Source organism: Juglans regia, chromosome 5, assembly GCF_001411555.2.
Source record: "Juglans regia cultivar Chandler chromosome 5, Walnut 2.0, whole genome shotgun sequence".
NCBI classification, from domain to species: Eukaryota; Viridiplantae; Streptophyta; class Magnoliopsida; order Fagales; family Juglandaceae; genus Juglans; species Juglans regia.
The window spans coordinates 19,300,621-19,310,538 of NC_049905.1; the positions used below are offsets into that span (position 1 = coordinate 19,300,621).

Sequence of the window (9,918 nt, forward strand, 5' to 3'; positions counted from 1 at the left end):
TTTAATTCCAGGATTTCTTGTTGTTGGTGCTCAACTTGAAGCTGAAGTTGCTGGTGCTTAAATCTGGTATTTTCGGCCATGGTAAATGAAATTGTGTTTGGGTGAGTGTTTGGCTTGTAAAATGGGTAATGAAAATGTAATGTCTGGGTAATGCAATCCGATGGTAGCTGGATAGGTTCTGTTGAATGTAGTGTTTGGCTGGGTATGGAGTTGGTGATTTACTGGATTTGTTTGGATGTAATAAGCAGGATCGGTGACTTGATACCACTTGTAAGAACTCTCTTACGTCTGGATGTATGTAAATAACAGGAATAGAACAGTAAGAACGAGATTGATGCTGATGAAAACTTACCTCATAGATTCATACGTATTGGGGTATTTGAGGTCCCCAAATTCCTCCATAAACGAAAATACAAGTAAAGATGAAAATGCTCCAGAATGAATCACTGATCCATTCGGCGTGGGACTTAACTGACTCAACAAGACTTTACTAAAATGCCCTTACAATGACCGGTCCCAAAAGAAATACTACACGCACCGTTTTAGCCTAAAACGGAGCACTTTACCCGTGACCCTCCTTACACATTTAAACTGCACCGTTTCTTTTATTATTTAAGTGATGTCGTTCCATCCCTTTTCTTTGCTGAAGCTACGTCGTTTGGATACAACCATAAGCCTTAATTCCCAATTCGCACTCCCGTATCTCCATTTCGCAAACTGCTCTCAATCCGCCCCCCTTTCGAACCCTAAAGCTTCCTCCTTTACTTCCATGGCTGCTTACCCCGTAGCTTCCTTACACTTTGCCTCAAGTTCTCTCCGCCTCTCTGCCTCTCAGTCTCTGCCCAGTGCCCTCTCGTCTCTGTCTCTCTGCCTCACTCTCTGAGTCTCTGCACAGACTGCACCTCTCCTCACCGGCCGTCGCACATACCGTGAGCTCACTGCTTCGATTCCTCATGGTAATTTTACATCATTATTATTTTTCATTTCACTTATTTAAGTTACTTGAAATTACTTTGAAACCTGATATTAATCATTAGGATTTTGTGATTGTGTTTGTGTTATTAGGGTTTTTGAATCCGAGATTTTTGTGATTGACAGATTGTGTTTGTGTTTTTGTGATTCTCAGAAAGTTCCATGACTAAAGCATAAGAATCTATGCTTGGTTTTAAAAGATTAACTGGGTTGTTAATGGCCGAACAAAATATGGTTCCTTATGAAATAATCACTTATTCATAGCAACAATTGATCTTGTCTGTTCATTTTCGAAATTAGAAGCTGATTAATTTAATGATTTTTCACTGACTCCTAATTATGTAAGATTTTGAAAACTAGATGAATCGTCATCATCGAAGTTCTTATGTAATTATTTTGGTCCCAAGATTTAGGTTAACTATGGATTATACTCAATTATCATTATAGATATCATTTATCTATATTTATCTAATTTATTTATATAGAAAAGGAAATCTTTGAGGTGGATATGGTCTAATATTAAATACGTAAACTACTTGGAAGTTGGAAGCTTGATTGTTATGTAATGGGTCTCATTTATTTTTCTTATTTTGTTTTGAATGTAATTGGACTTTGTTAGGTTATAAAAGTGGAAAGAATTAAGGGAAATGAGAGGTAGAAAATATGGATAAAGGAAGATATATTTCTATATATTAGGTTACGTAAATTTCTATTATATAGTTACTTAAGAAACCATCATCTTTGAGTTCCCTTTTTTTACCATAAAATCATTAAATTGTCCAAATACGTCTTTCCTATGAATGACAAACTTACATTTACAAAAAAAATAGAAAAATCAGACCGGACCAAAAATAGGTAAAACTGGAGGTACTGGTTTAGGAGGATAACCGGTGTGTAATCGGTTTTGAAAAATGCAAAACCGGTACATACTGGTTCGGTCATAAATTTTGTCCAAAACCGGATTGGTTACACCATAATTTAGTGGATATCCCTCTTTGTAACGACAAGTCATTCCTTAATAAAAATGACAATGATAGGTTTACTACTTTTATTTTTTTAATTTTTTTAATTTTTTTTAGTTTTTTTATTTACTGGTTAAGGAAGTGATTATTAGTGATATCGTATATTTTTTTAATTTTTTCTTAATGATCAAGGATGTTAAAAAATACTTAAAAGAAAATAATAATAATAATAATAATAAAATCAAATACACTATAGAGTAGTAAAAATGTGGTAGGAGGGTAATAAACCTATCATTATCCTAATAAAAAAGCTACTTTCCTTTATCTCTCTTTCTTCTACTCTCTCTCTTTTTCTAGGTTGCTCCCCTCCACGGAGTCTGTTACTAAGAATTTATAGAAAGTTTGTGGAGGTGTATAATGTATTACAAATTTTGGTATTAGAGAGACACTGATCTTCTCAGTGTCCAAATTAATACAAGTCATGGCAAAAGATACAAGACTAAATCAATTACAGAATGGGCTCACTGCCCTAAAAAATAACAGATTCACAATATCACAAGTCTAGAAATAGAAATATTGGCGTTGAAAAGGCAGAATGACTTCATTGTCCAGCAGCTAACCATCCTGAAAGTTGAGCTTTAGAAGAATAACTAGAACAGTAATCAAGGGGAATCTTCTGTTGGAGGTCCAAAAGGTGAAGGAGCTAATAACCAGTTATTGGTTTTTAAAAATGGAAAGAAAAATAATTTAATTAAAATATTATGAAATTAAAAAATAATTTGAACATTATTTTTATTTTGAAGTTTGTAAAACTTGTATTGATTTAGGTCTCGTTTTAGGCTGTGTTTTAAAATCAAGTTGAAGATACTATGCACACATAACTTGACAATGTATTAAGGAAACAAAAAATCTATTAACCATTCATTTTTTTATCATCCTCTCATCATCCCATGATGTGTCATTAGATGATAGGTTCACAAGTGAAATATAATAAATAGTTTCAATCATCTAATATCACATCATGAGATGGTAGGAGGATGATGCAAATTGAGATGATGAGTAGCCATACTCTTAAGGAAAACATAAAGGAATCAAAGCAAACATTAAGGAAATGGGCCAAGGCCTGACTTACAATCAATTATATGACTAGACAATAAGGCCACAAGCCGACTCTTCATATACGGAGCGCAAGCCCATGAGGGACTTGGTCCATACTTTCATGACTACACTTTAACTCTCCAGGACAGTGAACACTTCACACAAACCCCCATCACCCAACTCAGCCAAACCCTAGCTGCTCCAATCTGCGTGTAACACAGGCGTGGATGAAGTTGAATTCTGTAACACTACTGAAAATAGTGAAAGAAATGGAACAGTAGCAGAAAGAAGAGTAATGCTGCATGCAGTCGTAGAGTGCGCAAGCGCCGTGAAGTCACTTTGAAAAAGAGTGGAGTTCACTATTAAAAAATTATTATTTTTTCATGTGGGTCTTGTATTTATTCATTTTTTTCAAAGTAATTACACGGCGCTTGCACACTCACGACTGCAACTATCATTTCTCTTAAACTTTTGATACCTCTCCAGGTTCCAGGTACACAAAAATAAAGAGACATTACTGGGCCTTACAGACCAACTCAGCTAATAAACAAACTTAAATAAAAGACTACTAAATAAACGACTAAGGGCTACGGCCCATTACACCTAGACCAACACTCAACAAGTAAAGTAAACAACTAAGACCAACTAAAACTTCCAAGCCCAGCCCGTTAGCAGCCTACTTCACCCTTCCAAAACACCCAAGTACTTCCCCCTTTTTGAACACTTCAGTTCCCCTAGTCAGAGTTGCTTCGAGCTAGGGTTCCACAAGTTCTTTTCTTCTCATCTTCTCCACCGTGCGCCATCCCTCTCTTCCTCCACCATCAATGGCGGCGTGTGTTACAAATTCCGACGCCTTCTTGATCTCTTCCCCGTCGTCCAATCTCATGATTACCATGTAACTCTTCCTCTATTTTCCAAGTTATTCTTTTAAAAAATAAATTTTGAATTATATCTTGTTTATTACACAAAGTGTTTTGAGGTTTAACCCAAAGGTTTCCCTATTTGTTATGATGCCATTATGTGTACTGGGTCTCTCTTTATTTTTTCCTGTTCGGTGGCTGAAATTTCCGAGCTTTGGGGTTGATATGGTTGCTCCTATTTGCTGTCTGCCTGTATTTGTTGCATAAAGGTTGCGTGGGTAGGTTGTAGCATAGAGGTTGATCCAGTTGGTAATTGAGTGTCCAATAGTTTCGTAACAAGTTTAACAGGTATGGAATAAACATAAGCCCTTCATTTTTTTGGGCAAAAGATGGGTCATGGACGTAAGAAGTAAGAGGGTTGGTTTGTTTCAATTAAAAACCTGAAATCAGTAGTCACGATTTATGAATGGCACAACTAATAGGTATGAAGATATCAATGATGTTTTAAGAATAAGCTGGCCAAGGGTTGATTGATTCATATGTTATGTCTGATGGTCCTATTCAGTGTAAGGTTGTCTGAATGAGTCTGTTGCGTAATACTGAAATTTGATTTGTATACCAAAGAAATATCTTTTTTTTTTATAAGTTATACCAAAGAAATATCTGTTGCGTGATTTCTTGAATTGTATGTACTGTATTGTTATTTTGAAAAGAATCCAACACGTTATTTTGCTACCCCTAGTTACGAAATACTGGCGGTTGGCATGTTTGACTGAACTGGGTTACATCTTCCGTTCGTTAGATGATAAGTGTGTGACAGGAATTTTGACGAAGGAAGGTGAATGCTCAATTTAGTGTAATTCTTAAATATTATTTTAAGTTCAGATGGTATGTTCACTGTCTAAGTGTTTCATTATATTTTTGAAGTAGTGCTTGCACATAATTCTGTGTTACATCTTATCTACTATGATCTGCACATCCTTCTCCTCCTTTTCATTTGTTGCCCCTATAAATTATCAATGCTGCTATATTTTTTTAGTTATTTTTATGAGTGATTTCTTTCAGGTTTATTTTAAGTTATATCTCCTACATGACATTTGGAGTGATCTTCTATAAGATCTTTTGTCTACTATCGAGTCCCCTTAGGGCCACTGGAGGTTTACCTGGTCGTTAACTTCAGAGCCCCATGGGATTAGTCGAGGTGCGCGCAAGCTGGCCCGGACACCCACGGTTATAAAAAAAAAAAAAGAAAAAAAACTTTTGGAATGGGATTTTAATATCTCAGCAAACACCCAGTCAGAAGTTTGTATAGAATGTCAGCCATATTCTGCTTTGGCTCCAATGAAGGGGCACTTAAATTATTGTATAGGGATATCCTTCTCTTACTAGGTTTTTGGAGTCTGCTTGTGTTGGGTGATTGACAACTTCTAAACTCTAAAGTGCCAATCGTGAAGGCATCTTTATTTTATATTTTCTTTCACCTACCTATCTGGTAAACAAGGGTAATAGTAATGTTATTTTCACGTGTTTGAGCAACATGACGTTGGATTCTCATCTGTTTAGTTATTGAGATCCTCTTTCTTATATAGAATATTGGTAAAATATGGCCCCTTTGCCTTGGCCCAGTTATCATAGGTCATAAACGGTATCCTCTTGGATTGAAATAAACTTAGCCAAAAAGGTTCAATTAATGGTAGACCTGGTGTGTAAAAACTCTTTGGAGGAGAGCTGAATGGTAGCATGTTTTTCTAGCCTTCGTTTATTGAATTTTATGACTTTTTTGCTCTTTCTACCTAGGTGCTTCTAAAAAATCTCAGCAAGCAGGAAGCTTTCGGAAACCTCAAGTTCTCAGTCGGCACAGCTTTGGAACTACATAATTCCTTCTCATTTCTCATCGACACTCCCACGCCACCACACACTCAGTTCTTCATTCAGGTAGAGACATATACACAGTTCTGTCTTCCTAGTGTTTTGGGCTTTACAAGTCCTTTTTAACTTTTCGATTGTTGAGTTTCTTTGCAGTCAGACTTTTTAACCACAGAAAATAACGTAAATGTATAAGAAGAAGAGAGAAGCCGATAGAGGAGGAGGGCCCTCAAGAGGCGGGACCGACACCATGGACGAAGAGATGGACTTCAAGAAGATCATGAAGGACATTGAGCTTTTCAGTAATTTTATTACACTTTTAATTACTCCTTTTCATTACTTTAGTCCCAAAATTGCATGTCTTGATTTCCCCCCCTTTTAATATCCTACATCTATGTTATATCATATTATTTTATCTTTATCTTTAGCTTAATACCATGTAAAATTATTACTTGCTTAAGATCACAAAGTGGGTTAATTTTCTTCTTCTTTTTTGATAAATGGGTTTATTTTCTTTATTTACTTACTTATTTGAGCATGGTTTTGAATAATGGGTCATGGCCATTGGGAGGTGTGTATCTATGAATTGTATCCCATAGGTTTTGCTCTGTTTGAACCTCTTTGGACAAATTATTATCTGAAATCGATAATAGTTAATAACTAAGTGAACATAGACATGATGATAATGGCAAAGAGTAGTTTAACATATTTAGATTAGTTTGATAATTCGGCTTTTGTTGGAAATTTGGGCATTGGAAATATAGGATTCCCAATGTCCTAAGTTTTGCAGTGGAGATATCGGATTCCAAGAAACTACATTATTGAAAATCATGAATAGTAGGTTATGCCGAATGGTAAATTTATCATTGCTCAGTTTATCTTCTTTTTTTTTTTTTTTTTTTTGTAACATTAGATTTTTGAAGAGGCAATTTTTTGTACTTGTGAAATACATGAAGCTGATATCATGGAGTTAGTAGATGTTTGTGTGGAACATTTATATGATCACAAGCATTGGATTTGAAACAATAGGATTCTTAGAATCCTCCGTTCAGTACAATTTAAAGAAATGTGAAATTACTGAATTAATTACGCCATATGCATCATATGAACTTGTCTTAAAAAGTGTTGGCCTTACTTTGTGTGAAATTTCTGTCAAATAGGCTTGCTGATGAGGCTTCTTTGTATGATATTGAATTGTTCAGTCCATCTGAAATGAACTAGAAACTGCCTTGGTCTATAGACTTGCTTTAGAAAACTTTTTGTTAATCTAACGTTTTGCATCATTGTATGCATCTGTTAAACAGATTTTTTTTATTAGAACAATTTTATTAATAATAAAAGAAGAGCATAGGCATTAACATGATATATAGGGAGTATACTATGAATATGCCTATTAAGAGAGGGGGAAGAGGTAAAATAGCTCCTAGGGAATACAAAAGTGTGCTGTCACCCAGTGGTAAAGAGTAATAAAAAATAATGCCTTGAGTTCTTCCATTTTCCTTGACGTGTCTTCGAAGTTTCACTCATTTCTTTTATGTATTATGTTAAACTGATTAATATGTAGCCAAATTTAATAATTACTTGCAAGTACCATGTACAGAAATATATTCTGTTCTGAACCATTTAGTGTCAAATGTTTAGGCAAAACCCAAGTACACAGGTTGTATACAAAGAGAACACCTAGTTACAAACTAGGAGCTAGAAATGGATTCAAGAAAATCATAGAAATTAGCCTCATTGAGCACAATAACAGAAGCCCACAAGAAAATCATGGACAAAGAATTGTATACTTCTTGTGTACTTGGCTACTCCTATTTACTTGATTCAATAAAGTTTTATCATTAGCTTTGGGGGTTTGTAAGTATTGGTTTTTATGGGATTTTTGGGAGGAAGTAAAGGAGCTTGCAAGTGCTCTTAACGTTCGCTTTCGGCATATTTTTAGAGAAGCAAATATGGTGGCGGACTTCTTGGCAAAAGAGGGGACTAAAGGTAGAATATCAGATTTTAGACGAGGTGATGCAAGATCGTCTTTGGGGTTTAGTCCGTATGGATAAATTGGGTATTCCTTATATTCAACATTGATGTAATTTTTTTATTTGTATTGGAAGTTGTAAGTATGGTTGTTCCTCCACCTTAGTGAGGTATGCTTAATAATAAGAAGCCTGACCTCACCTATTCATTATTTAAAAAAAAAAAAAAAAAAGTTCCTACCATTCCTTCCAGCCAAATGCACCACATGAGACTTAAAGGAATTATACTCAACACTGCAGCATTTTGGTGGTCACTGGTTACCCTGAATGTGGCAAAGTGAAGGTGGCACTGATATGTGTTGTTGGACTTTAGTGTTAGATATTTAAGCAACACTCCATGCATTGCGGGACCACTTTTTTTTATTGTTTTGTAAGCGAAGTATTGGTATAAAAACCTAGTAAAAGTTTCTCCTTGGTTCAAATAGTATTCAGCTTAATTTTAAGCTCTCTGTTGGGGCTATTTGTTTCTCGACTGTAACTTTTTTTTTTCTTTTCATGGGTCTCATATGTTTGTGATAATTTTTGGTAATGGCATTTTGCAGGCTCCTCACATATGACTTGGAAAGAGAGAAAGGAAATTGAGAACAGGAAGATAGTTGCATTGGGTGGAAAGGTAAATACTCCGTCCTTTCCATTAAAAACTTTTAGCTCTATTCTGTTTGCTACAAGGAAGCAGTTAGGTGGTGTACACTGGTAGAATATTTTTGCATATTGTAGTAATTTAGAACTTCCTAAATCTGTGCTTACCCTTGAAACAGCCTCCTAAGAAGCATAGACTACCCCTTAGTGTAGCACGACCCATGATGAAGAAACAAAAGGAAAGAGAGGAGAAAATGCTACAAGAGGTTATCAATTTCTTTCATTGTCTTCACCTTTTTATATCATTTCTTCACGTGAATAGGAATAGTTTTTATACTTTTACTGACTAATGTAGCTTGCAGCGTTTAGTTCTCGCACAATTTGGGGGCAAGCATGGTGGCAGTGCTAAAGGATTTGTGGGGAGACGCAAGCCTGAGGACAGAGTTTTGAAAGCAAGTGAAGGTATTTTTAGAAACGGTATACTTGATGTAAAACATTTGCTACGACCGACCCCATCTAGAGACGATGCTTCTGAAACTCATATGGTGGCTAAAAGAAAAAAGAAGGGAGGTGGAAAGACGAATCGAGGTAAAAAGAAGGGCGGTGGTAAGAAGCACTACTAGTTGCATTGCAATATGGGAAATCTTGACAATGGAAACAAAATTAGTTGTCTGTCTACCTCGGATATCCTCATGATTCTTGGGGATCAACCTATGCTGTTAATAGAATCATTGTCCTCCATTGTTGCCAACGGAGACTTTTAGATTGAGCCTTGTTTTTTGGTTTTGAGCATTTTCAGTTTTCAAGCAATTTGTATCACAGAAGAGTCGGTGTAGGAATTGCCCATTTCTGTATTGGTAGATCTCTAAATTTGATCGAGACTCTAATCTGGATGAATGTAATCTATTGTCGGATTGCCCTGTTACGTTTGGACAATCCCACTTTTTACTACCTGATACGAATATATTTCTGATCGAGGTTCCATTGTCTAGTGATCGTTTAAGGGGAGGGAACCATAGAAAAGCTGTTGACAGATGAAGTTCTCGCACCCACTTGCATCTTGACTCATTTGAATGCAAGGGAGTTTGTTCAGATTTTCTAGAAATCTGACAGTCATCCCATGATTGTATACAATTTAATACGTAGACCCACAATTGGAACTCCTAAAACATTGATAATGGGGTTGGCTTTAATTTGGACTTCAATTTTCTTTTGTTTAGATGATACTTGTAGTAATAATAGGTAGGGGTATTTTCATGGGATGGCAGAATGCAAACAGAAGTTCCAGAAAAAAAAATTTACATAAAAAAAAAAGTTCTAGAAAATCTCAATCTGTCCAAAAATTAATTTATGATGCACAATTGGCATACCACTCTAAGAGCATTGGCAATGGTCTAGTTATTGCCAAGTCTAAATTTTAGCTAGAATGTTAGATTTTAGCTATAATATGGATTTGTAGGTAGATTAGTCCACATTGGACTAGCTATCTTGAAGTTCAAATAATAATAAAATATTATATATATATATATATATATTTTTTTTACAAATACA

At 35.4% G+C, this 9,918-nt stretch overlaps 1 protein-coding gene across 3 annotated transcripts; it reads left to right on the forward strand.

The window, feature by feature from the left end:
• Positions 1 to 845: 845 nt before the first annotated feature.
• On the forward strand, positions 846 to 9,358 carry LOC109004040. 3 transcript variants are annotated; one of them, XM_035690204.1, is made up of 7 exons: positions 846 to 956; positions 4,635 to 4,730; positions 5,690 to 5,827; positions 5,915 to 6,060; positions 8,331 to 8,401; positions 8,547 to 8,633; positions 8,730 to 9,358. In XM_035690204.1, the coding sequence occupies exons 4-7, from the start codon at positions 5,946 to 5,948 to the stop codon at positions 8,988 to 8,990; spliced, it is 534 nt and encodes a 177-aa protein (XP_035546097.1). In that variant the 5' UTR covers positions 846 to 956; positions 4,635 to 4,730; positions 5,690 to 5,827; positions 5,915 to 5,945; the 3' UTR covers positions 8,991 to 9,358. The 3 variants fall into 3 exon arrangements, with proteins under 3 accessions (XP_035546097.1, XP_018837977.1, XP_018837976.1); XM_018982432.2 differs by lacking the exon at positions 846 to 956 and adding an exon at positions 3,729 to 3,927; XM_018982431.2 differs by lacking the exons at positions 846 to 956; positions 4,635 to 4,730 and adding an exon at positions 3,729 to 3,927.
• The last annotated feature ends 560 nt before the right edge of the window (positions 9,359 to 9,918 follow it).

Excerpts from the sequence above, each read along its gene's own strand:
- LOC109004040 (XM_035690204.1), top strand. The coding sequence starts at position 5,946 with ATGTATAAGAAGAAGAGAGAAGCCGATAGAGGAGGAGGGCCCTCAAGA. Across the intron at positions 8,402-8,546 it reads TAGTTGCATTGGGTGGAAAG|CCTCCTAAGAAGCATAGACT; the intron begins GTAAATACTCCG and ends CCCTTGAAACAG. Across the intron at positions 8,634-8,729 it reads AGGAGAAAATGCTACAAGAG|CGTTTAGTTCTCGCACAATT; the intron begins GTTATCAATTTC and ends TGTAGCTTGCAG.